Source organism: Camellia sinensis, chromosome 2, assembly GCF_055761805.1.
Source record: "Camellia sinensis isolate YWXY chromosome 2, ASM5576180v1, whole genome shotgun sequence".
Taxonomy (NCBI): domain Eukaryota; kingdom Viridiplantae; phylum Streptophyta; class Magnoliopsida; order Ericales; family Theaceae; genus Camellia; species Camellia sinensis.
This window is the reverse complement of record NC_138962.1, coordinates 155,253,727-155,272,599: the sequence shown is the minus strand read 5'-3', so window position 1 is coordinate 155,272,599 and position 18,873 is coordinate 155,253,727. Positions and strand designations below refer to the sequence as shown.

Here is an 18,873-nt window from a genome sequence, read left to right as displayed (position 1 = left end):
GTGCAGAATTTTTGGACTAAGAATTACACCATTCTTTATATATGAATTTAACTCCTAAGATTTCTTAACAGTATACATATATACAAAATACATAAATCTACAACCTCTCCATTAATGAACTAAATAATAATAAAGTAAGAACAAAGAACAAAAACAAAGAAAAGAAGAAAGATAAAGACCTACCACACCCAAAAATTACTCATTGTTTGCAATCCCCTTTTGTTTCTTCTTCTTTTCTCTCAAACTCTCTCTCTCCCCGTGGCTGCTGTCGCTGCTGTTATAGTGTTGATTAGGAACCTTAGGGTTTTTCTTTTCTTTTATTTGTTATACATAACATAAATGACTCTAGATAAATATCCTTGCTTTATTTTATTTTATTTTATCTCTCCATTAATTTAAATAAAATACAACTACTATTAGATCAAAATATGCTTACTAATTTTACACTTTATTTTATTTTATTTTATTTATTTATTTTTAAATAATAAATCTTGCCTTTAAATTGAAGACTTTCACCATAAATTTATTTTAGGTTTTAAAATTAATTAAAAAACCCTCCAAATATTTAATTTGCACTTCAGGATTCACCATCAAAATATTTGAGATTGTAATATTATTATTATTTAATTATTTACTTAATTTTTATATTCGGGTTCTCACATGTTTGCTTCAATATAGATCAATCACAGGTTCAAGATTATGCTTCTAGGCTGCAGCTTCCTTCTCCATTGTTGGCCGAAGTTAAAGCGTGCTGGTAAGCTATTCATTAGGCCAAAGGCCAGCCTCTGTTAAGCATCTCTATTTTCACGGACAGTCAAGTTTTGGTATCTACTTTGCGAGCAAGGATCCTCTAAAGTGATTTTTCCCTAAAGTTTTCTAGAGTGCTACATTGTGTGGTTGAGATTTACTGGCAAGTCACATCAATTTTTCTGATGTGACTTGCCAGTAAATCTCAACCACACAATGTAGCACTCTAGGAAACTTTAGAGAAATTTCACTCTAGAGGATCCTTGGTGCTACTTTGCAACGGCAAGGCATCCCTGATTGGAGTATTGCGGCTATTATTAATGATATTAACTTTTGATTTTCTTTGTATTTCTAAAGTTAATATGGACTCATGTACTATCTAGACAAGCTAAAGGCTACTCAAGCTAATATATATCTATTTCTTTGCTTCTCAAAAATATATATATATATATAATCACCAAAAAGGCATGGTGTGCACATCAAAGTATGGGTTTCATGTTGGAGTCTTTAATATAGGGAGTGATATGTATGTGCAATATACATAAATTAGTTATGGAGGTTCCTACAAAATTGATTTGCTTCAAAAATCTTGATTAATTTTATGATTTTTGGAACAAATTTATTTTTTAATCAATTTTGGATTTTGTTTATTTAATTTTTATATTTCAAATTATAAGAAAATTGATATAATAATTAAAATGTGTTATGATTATTGTGATGGTTAGTGATGGTGGTTGGTTGGATTTTATTGTCTAAGCTAATGTTAACATAGTAAAATCTCAATTGGTTAAAATTTATACCGTTATGGTTTTGAAAATAAAAACTTGTAAAAATGAAATTATGGCAAAAAAATAAAAAATAAAATAAAATAATTGGTCGAATGAAATAGTAACTCTGTCTCCTATAAAAAAACAACAATACTACAAACTCACCCTTATCTACTTAGAATTTACTAAAAAAAGAAATCAATGGCTTAGATTCATTTCATATGTAGACCCCATACTTCATTAATTTAATTTCCACTACAGAAACACGTTCAAGGTAAATTCAGGATTTGTAAGGGTGGGTTCCTAGCATTTTTCATAAAAAAAAAAAGAAAAAAAGAGAGAGAAGTAGTCACACACAAACACACACGCTTATCTCACACAAGGTGCATACGTAATGAATTCATCACAATATTGGGGACAGATGGATTGTACTGTGCCATATATGCATCTCTGCCTTCACTTTGTATGGAAGTCGTGGTCATGAAGGAATTAGATGCCACACTAGAGAAGATCTTTACATTGGTGCCCTCTATAGCTGGTATGATGTCCTTTGGAGTGAAGGTGTTAGTAGTCCGCATGCAATCTGGTACCACGGCAAGCACTCTAGCAGCATCCTCGCTTGCCGAAATACCAAACTCGACAGAAGGGGCCCTCTAGCAAAATCCTCTCCAACTTACTAGAGTGATGTCGAACACCGCGACGAAGCACATCACGGTATTCGATGCCACACCTATCCCCAACGCCCAAGTCACAAACAAGACAAGCATGAAGTTTAGAAATCTCATAGCATAATGAATGAAAGCAACATAGTACATGATTGAAGAGGGATTGAGCCAATTGCCTGATTAGGGGTCACTATGTCGAAATACTATCTAAACTTGTAAAAGGTCGATAACTGTGGGGCCTGGCAGTGATGCTAATAGAAGTATAGTCGGGACCAAGAGACAACGTGCTAGTCCATCTCTTGAGCGTCAGGGACATTTGCCCTAAAATACTCAAAGCTCTAGATCTACAATTCAAAGAGTTGATTAGTACAAGATGAGGCAAAAATTTCAGAATAAATGCATAAATGACATGTGCAATGTAGAAATGACATAAAACAGTAAATTGTACCTTCCATCGTTTTTAATGCCCTTCGATGGTCATCTCTCAGCTGCGCATGACAACACTAGCATATCTATAGAGGGTGACTAGAGCAACGCCACCCCAATCGTAGTCGTCGATGTGATCAATGTCCACCACTAAGTAGTGGAAATGTATCTTGTTTAGAGGCGACTCCACATAGTAACCGATGGTGTCTGAGTAACCCATCAAAGTATCAAAATTTAAAAAGAAAAAAAAATTTATTTATGTTATCAATATTTTGTTTGATATAAATTAATCTCATTAAAAAAGTTAAGAGGCCCCCATCAAATATAAATTCATGATCTATTGTTTTGAGAAGTTTAAATCACTCTTACAATTATTAAAATTAGTTTTTGAGTTTTTTATTTTTTTATTTTTAGTGAACTTTTTAAATATTTTAAGTAATTTTTTGACTTTGTAGATTTACTTAATCTACACACTTAGATACCTTTCAAAAGTAAAATATTTATGAAAAATAATTTAAAACTTCACTTGCATACAAAAATAAAAAAATTTAAAAATTAGTATATTTTAATTTTTTTTTCTTTTGTATTTGTTGAATTTTTAAAAAAAACAATTACAAATATTTTACTTTTTAGATGCATATAGGTTAATTACATTTAAAAAGTAAGAAATATATATATTTTCCCCATCTAAAGATAACAAAACACAAAATATATATATAATAAAAAAAACTCAGTATTGTTTTTGAAAACTCAAAATCACTGAAAACCAAACAAAGTAAATGTTGTTTAGTTTAAATTTTTTTTAATAGAATTTATGGAACTTAAAGCTTTTGGAGTGACCCATCTACAAGCTAGTACAAATTTATTAAAGTTGCCTTTTTGAAATTCAAAAAGAAAAAAATCAGCTACATATGTATAAATAAATCAATTATACACTACAAAATATACACACCTCATTGAGTCAAAACTCATTCAAGGGGCCACTCCAAAACTCATACCCCTTCATATCTACAATCTCAGATCTGGAATATTAACTTCATCACTGCATATATATATTCAAATCAGAAATTTCATGAAAAATTTTGAGTGAAGAGAGAGAAGATCAAAGTGAGCAAGTAGGCCTTGAAGATAATACAAATAAACATAAACACTACTATGATAATAATAATAAAATAAAAAAGAGGGTATAACACTTGCTAGCGATGGAACCCAAAAGAACATGACTATATGTTAGGTCCCTTTATTGTCAAATCCGGGTACAAAACTTTGAGTTGTTAAAGTTGTAATTTTTCCTGTATTTTTGTCTTTCCCGCTCGAGCAGAATTTTTCCTGTTTAATCACACGCATATTTTGTTGAAGCTGCTCGAGCGGAATGTGGAGCGCTCGAGCGGAGATCGTGGACTCAGATTCTCTATTTATACCTGTTTAGGTTAAGTTTAGGATTACTTTTTTTTCCTAGATCCTATTTAAGAGTCCTAGGGTTTTGTTTGAAGTTTTCTTCTGAGTTTTTTGTGAGTTTTCCTTGATGTTCTTGAGAGAGTTCTAAACTTATGCATTAAGATTCATACATCAAGGAGTTTGATACTTTATATTCAAGAGAGTAATCTTCGGTGGAATCCGAAGGTTAAAACGTAGAGTTTCAAAAGGCGTTTGATTCTATACGTAGTCGTTAATTCGACAAGCGAAGTTGTGGGATCAACTTTAGGATTGATCAGTTCCGTGACGAAGGCGTGGTGAAAGAGTTACAGAAGATTCGAGGACAAATTGACTGGGTTGGGTAATTTGTGTATTATCTTTGTAATCTTTCGGTCTTCAGTAGTGGATTGATTAGTGGCGGTTCGCCCGTGGTTTTTGATTACAATTGAAGGTTCTTCAATTGTGGTTTTTTCCACGTAAAAATCGTTTGTGTTGATTTATTATTTATTCTTAAAAACAAACAAACTAAAATCACTCTCGTAAGTGCTTGTTGATTTTAGATTGAGTGTTTTGAATAATTGGGATTTGGAATATTTTAATCTTGATCTAATCACGAATCACTTAGGATTTTCACTATAATTTGAAGTTTGATTTACACCTAATAGAAAATGCAGGTGCCTACACTATACAAATAATAGTGACTAATTAATCACAAACATATACATATACATATTAACCACCCAAAAAATTTCATCAATAATAAAAAAATGACTACTTACCTAACAAACAAAAATCCAACTAATTTTAACCACCCAAAAAATTTATTTATTTATTTATTTTCAATAATAATTAAACAACCAATCCAATTTCCAGATGAGAAGAATATGTTCTCTAACATAAGCATTGTCTGATATGAAAATGAAGTCAATAATTAATCTACAAAAATCCTGAAAGTAGAGAAAGATTGCATTTGCAATTTCAGTGAAACCAACAGAATTTTAATAAAACACTACTTTACCTTTGGTGTTCAAATTTGATTTTTAAATTTCATGTTTGGTTTGATTTTTAAATTATACTGAAATAGGAAAATCACAACATAAAAGCCGAGAATGGTAAATTCAAAATATATCATCTTATCTTTGTACAAAACAAGCAATCATATATCAGAATAAAGCATACAAAAGCATTGCCATATCCCTTTTTTCTTATAGTGAATTTAACTGTAAAACAATTAATTATAATCAAAAAATTTCAAAACTTATAACTAAACACATAACTCAAAACTCAACTCAGAAATTATTTTTAAAACTCACAACCAAACGCACAATTCAAAACTTTTTTCAAAAGTACAAATAGGGCAATTTTCCATCAACACCTATGAATAATACAAGATAAAATAACAAATGAGAATGAAAATTATCCATTCATTATTAACGGAAAATTAAGAGAATGAATTGAAAGGAAAAGACAAGGGATGAATTGTAAAACAGAGTAGTGTGTTTAATTAATCAGTAATTTCAACATTCACAATAAACTAGAACTGCCTTACAATCCAAAAGAAATGGATAGTAAACTCCCACTTGTGATAAAAATCTGAGATGATATTAGTAATGAGAAAATAAATAAAATGGTACGACAGATTTTGCGTGGGTATGTTTGTACCTTGCAGTTGGCTGCTTATTGTATATCTACTTCAGGAATGTATTGGATGATGGGCCAATATTCTTTCCCCTTTACACACTTCTGTTTCAGTATTAGATTACATCTACGGATCACCAGTGACAAAAGCGAGGGAGGGAAGCCTTGTTCTGGAAAGGTCGCAAGCTCAGGGCAGTTATGGACCGATAGATGCAAAAGAGAGGGAGGCAATCCTTCCTTTGGAAAGGACGCGAGCCTAGGGAAATTCCAGATATCAAGTCTTTGGAGAGAGGTGAGGTTTTGAAACTCCTCATAAGAGAGTCTTTCCAGATTTGGGAAGCTTTCGATGGTCAAATTGATGAGAGAGGTGGGCAGGAACATCCCTTCTTCTGGAAAGGACACCGTATCTCCCCACGGCCAATCTGGGCCTTCAAGTTCGAGTGTTGTAAGAGAAGAGAGTTTGTGCAAACCCCACTCTAATGGGGATGGAGGCGGAAGTGGAAGTTGACCGACGTCGTCCCCTCTCAAATCCTCGATACGAAGTGAAGTGATGTTGGTGGGAAAACTCCCTTCCTTGACAAAGTAGGAGACTATTCCTGCTCTGCATCTATATAAACATAGCTTTTGAAGCGAAGTGAGTTGGTTGATGTTGTTGTTCTCATCATGACCACCAAGTGACCGGGGCTCCAGATTAGGACAACCTCTTATCCACAATTCACTGAGATTATTGGCTTCAGGTAAAGATTTGAGTCTCCCACAAAATCCGATATCAATAGTTTCAAGAGATGGACAATCAATTTTGATCCCTTCCTCTGCAAAAAGTGACTCCAGCTTTGCACACGAACGAATCCAAAGTTTTTTTAGTGTGGATGGTAGCCCACCTCTTGACAATAAATATGTGAGTGATTCACAGCTAGAAACCTGCAACTCTAACAGATTATTGAGTGTCATCAACTCGGGTAGGGACTTCAAAGCATTACACATTGAAACGCTAAGTTCCCTCAGCATAGATGGCAAACCTTTCATTGGAAAAGAGATCAAACTTGCACAATTGCGGATTGTAAGCACCCCAAGAGATGTGTATGTGTGCAGATCTTGTGGCAGTTTCTTCAGCATTGCACACTCTTCAATTGTTAAATACTTGAGTCTCGTCATGCAAGGCAGCCCCTCATGTTGCTGCTTTTTCAAACCTTCTCCTTCTTTTTCTTGCTCTTCTTCATACAAGCAAACCAGTTTGGGGCAATCAGAAATCTCCAAATGGCAGAGGGAAGGGAGACATACTTGCATTCTCACCTTATTCCGCCACAATGTTACGAGTTCTTGGCAGTTACTAATGTTCAATTTCTCAAGTCCCATCAAATCTCGAGTAAACCATGTCGGTAGGAATGCCAGTTTTTCAACATGAGAAATGCTCAAAGCAGTTATTGAAGTCAGATGCTTAGACATTTCATTAGCCAGTAACTCTTCATCAGTTGTGCTTGGATCGCCGAGGGAGTCAAGAACTGTAACATGGCTAATATTCAAGGTGAGGGAACCAAGTTCAATCGTGTTCGTCGTCCCTAAGAGTGCTGGAAGGCTTAGGAGCATAACATTATTCATTGACAAGGATGCAAGTGATGGCTGAATGAGGCTCGAAACATCAATCAACAACTGCGGACAACCATCAATTTTGAGAGAATTGAGACAAGGAAGATCATTTGGTAATCTTCCAACAAGTTTGGGACAATTTATGATGGAAAGCTTACTGAGATGACCAAATGGCTGAACTCCCTCTGTTTCAAAAGCAGACCAATCCTCCCATTCTGGCATCAACTCAAAGCTCAGTCTCTCTAGAGAGGGGAAAGGTTTGGCACCACACTGCTGCCCAGAGAACTCACAACCCAAGCGCTTTATTGCACTCATTCCTTCAATGTAAAGGTCTTTAAGCAAGGGTAGTTGTCCAAGTGGTGGCAAAGATGTGCAACATTTGCTACCTTTTAATCGCATGAACACCATTTTGGAGAACGATACATCTCCAACCCAGTTTGGAAATTTTGTACTGCCATACCCACTGATGGTGAGTCGTTCCAAAAATATGAAAGGTCTCATCACATCAAGCACATCCCTCTCAACTATGTCATTCTGTGAATTACAAAATTCATCCCATTCTAGTGATAACTCTTTTAACTCCTTAGATGTTAAATTGGCATCCCTTGCATCCTTAACACCATTGACATTCTCTAGTCTTGATATGTGTATTGCCCCTCGAATGTGTGATAGGTTTTTCAACTCTCCTATTTTACGCCCATAATCTTTACCCACTATAAAATTTGACAATGTTTGGAGATTAGTTAATTTACCTATATGTAGTGGCATCTCTTCTGATGATGGAATATGCATGCCAATCATGTCAAAATGGCGCAAGTTCACCAGCCTCTCCATGTTTAGAGGCAACTTCTGAAGTTTACGACAATATTTCAAAAGCAAGACTTGTAAATTGTAGAGAGTTACCACTGTGTCAGGTAACCTTGTAATCCCAGAATTGGATAAATCAAGGTACTGTAAATGCTTTAGATCTCCAATGGAATCGGGTAGCTCATTTATCCCAATACTACACAAACGCAACTCATGCAAGCATTTCAACTTTGGCAACAAATCATGCATCAAGTACTTTGTTACAGAGTGAAATTGTTGTTGTGGCAAAAATTCTAAGAATGTTCGTAAGCATTTGGCATCATCAAAAGCTTTAAATTTTTTGATTCCATCAAAACGGCTAGCAACATAAGATGCATGGCGTGCTTTGTCCGAAATCTTGTTCTGCCTGCCACCCTCTAAATTATTTTCCAACCTAAAACATTTGTTCCCTGCTACATCTTGAGCCAAATCATTGATAAGGTCATGCATTATGAATTGCGATTTGTTACCACTTGACGGTTGAAAAAATGATCTTGACACCAATTCATGAAAATACTTGCGGCCTAAATCTTCCATTTGGTCTCCATCGTTTGGTTTCTCAATTAAACCTTCAGCCATCCATAGCAAGACTAATTCCTCCTCCATGAATTCGTCGTCCTTTGGGATAATTGCACAGTAGGAAAAGCACCTCTTCAAATGGACAGGGAGATGAAGGTAGCTCAATTTCAATGCTGTGAGAATGCCACTTTCCTCATTCCATATATTGTTGTTTAGTATCTCTTTCCATTCATGTTCTTCTTGTTTACAACATAATAAGCTGCCAAGGGCCCTCGCTGCCAAGGGTAAGCCTCTGCACCTGTTCTCAACAATTTTCTTACCAATCGATACCAATTTTGGGCATTCCATGATATTTCTATTCTCAAATGCATGTTGGGCAAAGATTAACCAACAATCATCATGTGATAAGTTGTGCAAATTGTGATATTTATCCATTCCCATCTGCTTTGCAACACCTGTGTCTCGTGTTGTCACAATGATTTTACTTCCAGGTGCTCCAGCTCCAAATGGGGATCGTAACAAATTCCACCCATCACGTCCATAGTCCCACACATCATCTAGGACAAGCAAAAACTTTTTCCCTGCCAACGTTTTGCTAAGTTGAACTTGCACCTCATTTAAGTTACTAAAATTACATGAACCGTGAGTGAACGACTCGAGAATTGCCTTTGTTATTCTCATAACTTCGAAGTCATCAGATACACATGCCCATGCTTTTAGATTGAAATGTTTTTCCACTCTTTCATCATTGTAAATGTGCTGAGCTAGTGTAGTCTTGCCGATCCCACCCATTCCTACAATAGGAATTATATCAAAAAAATTTCCAGTAGGTGCATCCCCAAGTAGCAATTCCATAATTTGCTTGATGGCTTCATCTCTGCCATGAATGTGAGGCTCCCTCAAACATGTAGTTTGTGATCTCTGCCGTAAATCTGTAGACATCCTCCCAACAAGTCTTTTATCTAAACCAAGATCTTTTCCTTTTGAGGCAACTTCTTGTAATTGACTAGTAATCTCATTTAGCTTTGACCCAGTTTTTAAATTGAATGGAACAATAGAAGAGAGACGTGGAAACTTAGCTGGTCTTCTTCCCATCGTCGTCTCCTCCGCCATTAGCTTCCTTTTGAGAGCTTCAGTTGCAAAATCATCCAATAAGTCATCTGCATCATAAGCCAAAGGTTGAACCTCTTCTAGCCACTTTTTGATATCCTTGTCGTACACTTGTTTGTTCTCTGCATCAGCCAACAAAGCCTCTAAATCCTCCAATGCCTTCTTCAGATTCTGGATGCCAGTGCCAGCGTCGGCTGTGCTCACTAAGTTGCTAAAATAAGAGGACAAGTTATCAACCATAGCTTGTACGAATGAAGAGATAAAGATCCCAAATACATCCATGGTGTTTGTTCTGAAAGAAGGAAGGTAATGAAACCAAGCAACACAGATATCAAGAACAGACTGAAGAACCTCTACAAACTTGGAACAGACTTTGGTGGTAAAGGTAAGAAATTGAGTCAAAATGAAGCAATACACGGATCAAGAACAGGCAGAACCTCTACAAACTTGGAACAACTTTGGCAGAAAAAATATATGAAAGGTAAGAAACGAAGCAATACAGAGATCAAAAACAGAATCAAACTCTGCAAACTTCAAACAACTTTGGAATTGTAAAGGATCTGAAAAGTCAGAAACTCATTGAAAAAAAACAGTTTGAAGAAGCTCTGCAAATGAGTAGTAGTTGAAGATTATAAGTTGTGACCAAAAGCAAATGAGGAATTGGTGAAAGAAGGGGTATGAAGAAATTAGAAGTCAACAATAATGGAGTCTCATCTCATTGGCCATTTTTCCAGTTTGTTTGCTACCTACTTTTTTATTAATTTCTCTGTATAATTGGTGGATCTGATCAGGAAGAGATATGAATAGAGAGAGAGGCTGGCCTTTATGAATAATGTTTAATATTGCTGAATTTTCATTCTCGTTGGACTTCCTGGTTTCTAGCCTTTTTTTTATTTTATTTTTTAAAAATCATTTTCTAGTTCTTTTATGGATTAGGTACAAATGTAAGAGTATGATAAAGCATAGGTTCACTAACCATTTATATTCCACCACAAGTGCCTCTATAATTATCAAATTTCTGAAAAATTAGACATTTAAAAGTTAGCAACTTCACTAGATTTGAGCTGTGTGGTTCTGGTGTTTTGATCCAATAATTTATTAGTCACCCCACCTAGTAGCTTGTTAAAAACTTAATTGACAGTTTTACCATTTTGTTTCAAGAAAGGTACATATTCACGCGTATATACGTCTCAAATTGTCAATCTTTTTCAATACCAAAACTATGCAAACCAACTTTACAAAAATGAGCAGCTGCAGTGTTTTTCAATACACTCTAATAAGTATCCTCTTTCAACCCCACAATGTGCAGAGGTCATATACAACACAATACAACACACTCACCCTAGCCCAACAAAATGTCTCGTTATTCACACTGATGCATTAATTTCAATTCAAGGAGTAGTAGTATTCACAGAGATCTCATTTCTAGTCAAACTGTAAAGGTATCTTCAGACGCTGCAACGGCTTTAGTGCCACCATTAGATGTGCAAACAAAGGCCACAAGTTCGGATCACTGCACACAATAGTGGGAAGAAATTAGAAGAGATAAATGAGATTAAGGCTTTGGATATAAATATATGATATATTATTTATGTCCACATATATGTATTTCCGTCTTTTTCCTTTTGAAAATCCCTAGTCTAAAAGAACATTTTAGACTTGACTCCATAGTTTTTTGATTTTGGAAGGTATTATGTCTAAGGGCCTAACTAGCACTATGCCTCAGAATATCAACTTATCTGGAAAAAGGATGAGAACTTTGTTCAAGTAATTGCACTTCTACATCATTTATATGATCAAGTAACAAAACATATTCTCTCTAAAGAATGCTCTTGAAAAGTAAATTCTGATAAATCAGCCACCTAACCCGCTACAAATGAAGACGTGTGTCATGGGACTTAACTCTTTTTTTAAAAATAAAAATAAAAAATCAAAATCAAAATCAAAACCATGAAATAAGGGTATAAGCATAATTATAATGAAAGAAGTCAATAGTGGCATCTCATTTCACTCAGTGGTCCATATTCCAACCAGGTTTTGCTACTTTTTTACTCATATCTGTATCTGTACTTCAATGGCAGCAAGCAGGAGTGGAAAAAATAAAATTAAAAGAGCTGTTAGAGAAGTCAATAATGGCATCTCATCTTCAGTGTCTCATTTTCCAATCAGGTTTGCTACTCATTTTTTACTCATGTGTACTTCAATGACAACGTGCAGTACTAATGAAAATTAATTAAAAATAAAAAGAGTTGTTAGAGAATCTTTGAGGAGTTCAGATCCTCTGTAGTGTTTCATTCTGTAGTGCTTGTGTAGTGTACCAAAACGATGCCGTTTTGGTGGAAAAAATAAAAAATAAAAAAACAACCAGAGCTCCTTCTTCCCCTTCCCAATCAGCCACCATGACCACCTCCTGTCCATGGTGATTGGCTATCAATCAATGCACTGCTTTGCTGCTGCTTAGGCTAATAGGCATTCCAATCATGTGCACCTGTACCATACACCTGTTGCGTGGCATCTTTTGGTTGGATGTTCCATATGCTTTGGCCATGTGGCACTTTGTGATTAGTTGAAATGTTTCCTAGCCAAAATCTCATTCTATGAGTGATTAAATTCGACGGGAACATGTTTCTCAAGGTCTTTGGTCATTCCGGATTCAATGATGAGCTCCATTTCTACAAATTCTGAATATTTTTGTGAGTATTAAAATAAATAGAATAAAATAATAAAAAATAAAGATATTAAAATAAAATCCTTACCACCCTTATTAAAATTGGGGGAAAATGGGATGTCAACCATAACCAAACTGTTTTGGGGGAAAAAAGTTTTAAACCAACTTATATTTTTATATCATTATTATATTAAGCTAACATCTCATTTTTGTGTGAACACAAAAGGAAGCTATATGTAACGCAATTTTAAAAACCAAAATTGTATAAGAAAGAGGGGAAAAAAAACACATTTTAACAAGTGCAATAATTTTAACTTTCATTAATTGGAAGGGCAAAAAAGGAAAAAATCTCGCACAACACGTGTGTAGAATTGCTTCGGTTTTGAGATTATTAATCTTTCATTCAGTTATTGAAACAACTCCGATGTCATGTATTGACAATTATAATATATTTTCTTCAAAACTATATCAATATACACTTGCAACATGCATTGCGTGTGCCACGAGTCTCTTATAATAGTGTGTATATATATATATATGTATTTTGTGGTATCAAGAGGTTGGGCTGATTTGGATTCATTTATGATTTCTGCCTCATATTCTATACTATGCAATTTATTCTAATAAGGAATTACCCTTCAACTACTTACTCATGAAGAAATGCTAGTTTACTTTTTCTTTTTCTTTTTTTATTTTTTAAGGAAGGAATAGAGAAGAGTAACCTGGCAATTTGCATAGCACAGGAGTAAGACTTGTACCAAAGTATCATATCTGATAAGAAAGCGCTTTGTTAGGTTTTGGTAATTGGCAATCCGTTTGACAAAAACACCATTCAATTGTAATTGTTTTTGTTTTTTTGTTCTATGAGGTTATGAGAGTTTAGATGCGAATCCAACATGTGTTGTGCCTGAGTAGAGGGGTTTGCACTAACATTCCGTATCTTGACTTGAGCAGTCCTTGTTTGCTTCTTCTCTGACTAAGTATGGTGATTGAGCGCTGGGAAGCATGTTTTACCGCTCAGTAATTCATTCAGTATCTCAGCCTGCATTCTAAACTTTTGGGAAGCATGTTTACTACTCAAGCGGTAGATGTTATGCTCAAGCAGTTGGCCTATATGTGAGCACCGCCTTTAGTCACACCGCTCGAGTGGTCTTCACTTTCCTTTTTCGTATAAAGTGCATCGTTTGCTCGTTTTAGGGTTGATCCCGTCTAGATTCTCAAAGAGGAGTAAAAAAGCAAAGTGTTCTATATTGGACAATGGTTATATATGAGTTTCCTTGATGTATAGAAGGTGATCAATTGATCAACGAACTACATATTGACAAATATCAAGGATTGTTTTTGTTCTTTCATTCACAAAAGAGAGAGGTGTTCATCGATGGGTTCGGAGAAACTTGGGCCTGAAACTTTGGTGGATTTCGGAGTTGCTCATCATCGTGGATTCAACATTGGCATTGTGGATTTAACGTTGGGCAAAGCAATTCTGAGGAGAAGATGGTGGTGGAAGAGGCACATCAGGTTCGGTCCAATTCGGGCGTGGATTCCCTAGATAATTGAAGGTTCTCGTGTGTAACTCCTTTTTGTCTTCTTAGTGGATTGTTTTGTGGCTTTGGCCTGTGGTTTTTTAATCACAATTGGAGGAGTCCAATTGTGATTTTTTCCACGTGAAATTGTTGTGCCGATTTGTTATTGATTGTTTGATTGGGATTGCTATTTATTGTTTAAAATTGGATCAAAATCACAAATCACAATCTCGGGAAATTTTAGATTTTTCACGCTTCATACACTAAACCAATCCTTGATCTTTGCTTATTGATTCTTCAAACACAAGGAATAGTTAATTTTGGTACGTAGTAGTGTACATTTGGGGTGTCATTTCATTTGTTATGTGGTTTTATTAACTGGTTTTACACTCAAACTGATTGTACACAAAGAATTTTTAAGTTAGCAACTTCCCTGGATTCGAGCGGTGTGGTCCTTGTGTTCTGTTCCAATAATTTATTAGTCACCTCACCTATTGGCTTATTAAAAATTTAATTAACAGTTTTACCATTTGGTTTCAAGAAATACATCTGAAATTGTCAACTTTTTTCAGTATGAAAGCTATGCAAACCAACTTTACAAAAATACGCTGCTGCAGCCTTTGGGGGCGGCAACAACATATACATTTTTTAGCTTCATTTAGTATTCAATTACATGCAAAGCCAAACAAAATGTCTCCTTCTTCGCACTTGACTTTAGCAATTGAATGCATTAATTTCAAATCAAGGAGTAGTAATAGTATTTACTGAGATCTCTCGTGGAAGTGGTGAACTTTGCTGGTCAAACTATAAAGGTATATATGATCATAAATTTTTTGAAAATACTATCTTGAAAAGTACCAAAAAAAAAAAAAAAAAACATTTAGCAATAAAATTTTGAAAATGTCCTTTATAAAAGTATATTTGGGGACAAAAACAATTTTGTACCAATAACTTTATTTTTGTGACGAAAATTTTGTTTCCAAAAGATAGTAATTCATTCCTAAATTTTCAATTTCATCACAAAAAATACAACAATGACACTTTTGGCAACTAAGATAATTCGTCTCTAAATTTTTCTCTCTAATACCTTAATTTGTTGTTGTGACCAGATATGGGCAAGTTCGTCCATTCTAGATTAATTTGTGTAATCTAGGTAGGTATCGTGAGGCTTTGTCTCAAGTTGTTGCCTCTATTTTAGACTTGGTTGGTATTCTAATGATAACGTCACATGGAGACATTGGATAGTTCAAAATTCTGTTTTGTTGGGAGTGTTTTTAGGCACGGCTGTGGTTCATTATCTTTGAGCTTCCTCTTCTAATGAGCTAGATGTCCAATGGCTAATAGCCACATTACATATGGGATTTATTTCATCAATCAACAGTGAACCTTTGCAGCTGCAACTCAACTAAAAAGAGCACAAAGATAATGAACCATACTGATTTCATACTTCTTCCTTCTATGACGACATCTATGTCCTAATACAGAAAGGGTGTGTTTGATTGGACCGACTGGATAAGGGGGATTATAATTCATCAGACTCGAATCCTGGGACTATGAATTCCCCAGATTATTTGGTTGGATTGGATGTGTATCCCGTGTTTGTTTCAGACAATCCTAACAACAAATGTATGCCCTAAAAAGATTTATTCAATGAAGAAAAGCCTCAGCAGTTATATAATCAAAGATGAGAATTGAAGGTCTGCCTTTCCATGTTACTTGTAAAGAATATTTCCATGAAAAATTGGGGGTAGAATTGGATTGTTAAATTATTTTGTCAAATGAAAATGGATTTTTCTTCTTTCAGATTCAGTTCAATAAGGAAGGAGATATTAGACCAGGTCTTGGAGAGTGCTACTCGGTATTTTGCAAGAAAATGGAAACCTAATATGTATTTGTTTAAAGAAAATTTTGAAGAAGGTGCCAGTACAGGCACTATTTTGTAATATCTGCTTAGAATTTTGGACTGAGAAAGGACTAGTAACATTGCTAGTGCCACTTGCAAGCCTTTGTATTCTGGCTGACGTACCAAATCTTGCAAAAGATTTATCTTTCTGAGAATCTGCAATTGAGATGGGTTTTTATTTTATGTTTCCAGAGAAAATAAAGTTGCAATTCTCTAGTGTTGATAGTTGGACTAAACCAATCAAAATCCTTGGAAACCCATTGGAGACACCAAATGCAAATTGTTTGGGCATAATGAAGTGAAATGCTTTGTGGGAAATATAATGAAAAGCGGTTGAAAATGAAATTAACAAATGACAATCCTAAGAAGGAAGAGTCGGTCATTATTACTTAGAAAATTAAAATGAAAAAAGAAAAATTGAGATGGAGGAAAAGATGGACATTGGGGAAAGCTCAGAGACTGTTTTTGAAGAAATTTCAAAGAAAATGGATTGTCAAATACAAGGTGCTATTAGGTAGGCCTTTCATTTTGTTACATTGATGATATTTCTTAGGACCTATTGGTCAATGATAAATAGTGTGAAGAAAATAAGCAGCTTGAAGGCAAATTAGAAGGGGAATGATGCATACTAATAAATGTTGCACAATCTTCATTGTATTTAAATAGATTAAATTCTGTTGTGTACAAAACAACAACAAGAATAAAAGAAATAGATAAAAGGAGAGAATTTGTTTGATTACAAAAATCAAACTCGAAATAATAATAAATAAATAAAATCACAGATTTTATTTTGTTACAAAAACAAAAATAAAATCTGATTAAATAAACAAATAAAAAACAGAATAAAATTAAACAACTTACTTGGTTAATTTATTTGAATAACTTTTCTGATCAAGTCCAGTGTTTAACACTGTGTCCTTAAGGCAGATTCGTCCTCTCCACGGTGCTTTCAGAATTTGGACGTCTATCTCCCAGGATGAAATGATCTTACCACAAACAATAGCAGCACTACAAATTGTTTGCCTTACAAACACACTAAGTGTTTACACTCTTTCTTTCGGAAATAAAATGCAGCAAGATGAAGAATATAATTAGCAGAAGTGAAATACAAAATTTCTGAATTGAAAACATCAAATGAGGGTGGTCCTATTTATAGATGTGAAGGTGGCTCTTGGTTTTGAATTGAACAGGTATGTGGCTCTTGATTTTGAATTGAACAGGTATGATACCTGTTGGGTTTTGAATTTCAAACAGATAGCAATTACGGGAAGGGCCCTGTTTGGGTGTGCACTAATTCCAAAACAGTTTATTTCTGTTCGAAACCGGGAAGGGCCTTGTTTGGATGAACAAAAAATCCAAACCAATTTAATTTGAATTTTGGATTTTATTTTAATAAAAATAAAATTAAATTCAAATGTTTTTGGCCCAAAAAAGATTAGAAGCCAACCCAACCACACACCACGCACCCGCGCCAGACCGGACGGACGGCGGCGCGCGTGTGGTGATTTTTGGGTCCAATGGGTCTAGCCCATTTTGCCCATAACCTCTCCCTCTAAAACACTTGGGTACCCCTTGGGGCACACCTCAAGTATCTCACCCTAAGCCTTATAAACCCTTTCAAAACTTTCCACCAAATCAATGTGGGACAAGCCAATTTACAACTTTAAGGAATTTCCACCAAAACTCCATTTCCATGGAGCACACTTTGGCTTCAATTTCCCATTCACTCGGTAATGGTTTTGAGCAACTAAATATACCACGTGAATCACAACGCGGCATAGAACTCGTTACCACTTTGACCCGAGTAAATCGACACTCGGGGCCCACCTAAAAAATAGACCGAACTTAGGAAAAAAATTCTGGTTTTATCCAGAATTTTATAACCATTTCCAACAATAAATGCTTTCCAAATTGAGAACACAATAGAGAAGTGCTTAGGAAGTAGTTTATTTACCTGATGCTAATTAATGAACCAAGATTACAACTAAAAGACCTGTCAATAATACCCACACCGGATTTGAAAACAATAAACTTAGAGGTGTTAGAAAATTCATAAATGAGAATAAAATGACCCTACTAGAATTAGTGGAGAACAAAATACAGTTCGGAAACAGCATCAATGTTGCTCAGAATTGTTAGCCTCTAACCATTACAATATATTTCATAATGCTAATGAAAATACCATTGGGAGAATTTGGTGGGTTGAAGATAATCATACAATTTTATTTTATTTTTTTTCACTTCCCCTCCACAAATACCCCCTTAAATCTGTTAACCAAACACAACTTAAAAGTTTTAAAGTTGCAAACCTCTAAACAATTATTACTTGCAGAGTTGAATTTCAGGATAATAATATGAAGTCTTGTTTTGTATCCCAACCTGGGATGAAGATACTCTCAAAGAAGTCGAAGATGAGTTCTTGGCTCCTATAAGTTCAGATCATTGTGGTCCTGTTGTTACTTTGATGCCTGAAATTGAATTGAGAAAACTTTTCAAATTCTTTAATTATTGGATGAGACCTGGGAATGTCAAGCAGATTCTTCAAACTTTTGAAAATTTGAATAATAACATGTTCCCAAGTGTTGAGAAATGAGTCCTAAAATATAAAGACTCTGTTCTTAGAGAGTTGAACAAACTGCTCTAACTTCAGCTTGAGAGTGCTTTAACTCACCATATAACCATAATGAACAGGAGGCCCTTCAGCATTATATCAATCTCTATGGTTCAGAAGAATCATTCCACAAGTAAAGTCCAGAATAAGATGACAGCTTTGAATATATATATATATGGTGCAAATATATTATGTATGTCCACATATATGTATTTATGTCTTTTTCCCTTGACAATTTTATACTTGACTCCATAGTTTTTTCTTTTTTAATTTTAATTTTGGCAGGTATTATGTTCCAAGGTCCAAACTAGCATTTTGCCCTGGGAACATCTACTAAACTGAATACAGAATCTGAACTTTGTTCAAGTAATTGTGCTTCTACATCATTTATACGATCACATAACAAAACATACTCTCTCTCAAGAATGCTCTTGAAAAGTGAATACC

At 34.8% G+C, this 18,873-nt stretch overlaps 1 protein-coding gene across 1 annotated transcript; it reads right to left on the bottom strand.

Annotated features, from left to right (window-relative positions):
* Nucleotides 1–3,510: 3,510 nt before the first annotated feature.
* Nucleotides 3,511–10,406, bottom strand: LOC145820402 (putative disease resistance protein RGA3). The gene is made up of 2 exons (XM_082915857.1): nt 5,684–10,406; nt 3,511–3,647 (listed from the first exon to the last, which is right to left on the bottom strand). The coding sequence occupies exon 1, from the start codon at nt 10,001–10,003 to the stop codon at nt 5,699–5,701; it is 4,305 nt and encodes a 1,434-aa protein (XP_082771983.1). The 5' UTR covers nt 10,004–10,406; the 3' UTR covers nt 3,511–3,647; nt 5,684–5,698.
* Between the last annotated feature and the right edge of the window lie 8,467 nt (nt 10,407–18,873).

Coding starts and splice junctions, on each gene's coding strand:
- LOC145820402 (XM_082915857.1), bottom strand. CDS start 10,003: ATGGATGTATTTGGGATCTTTATCTCTTCATTCGTACAAGCTATGGTT.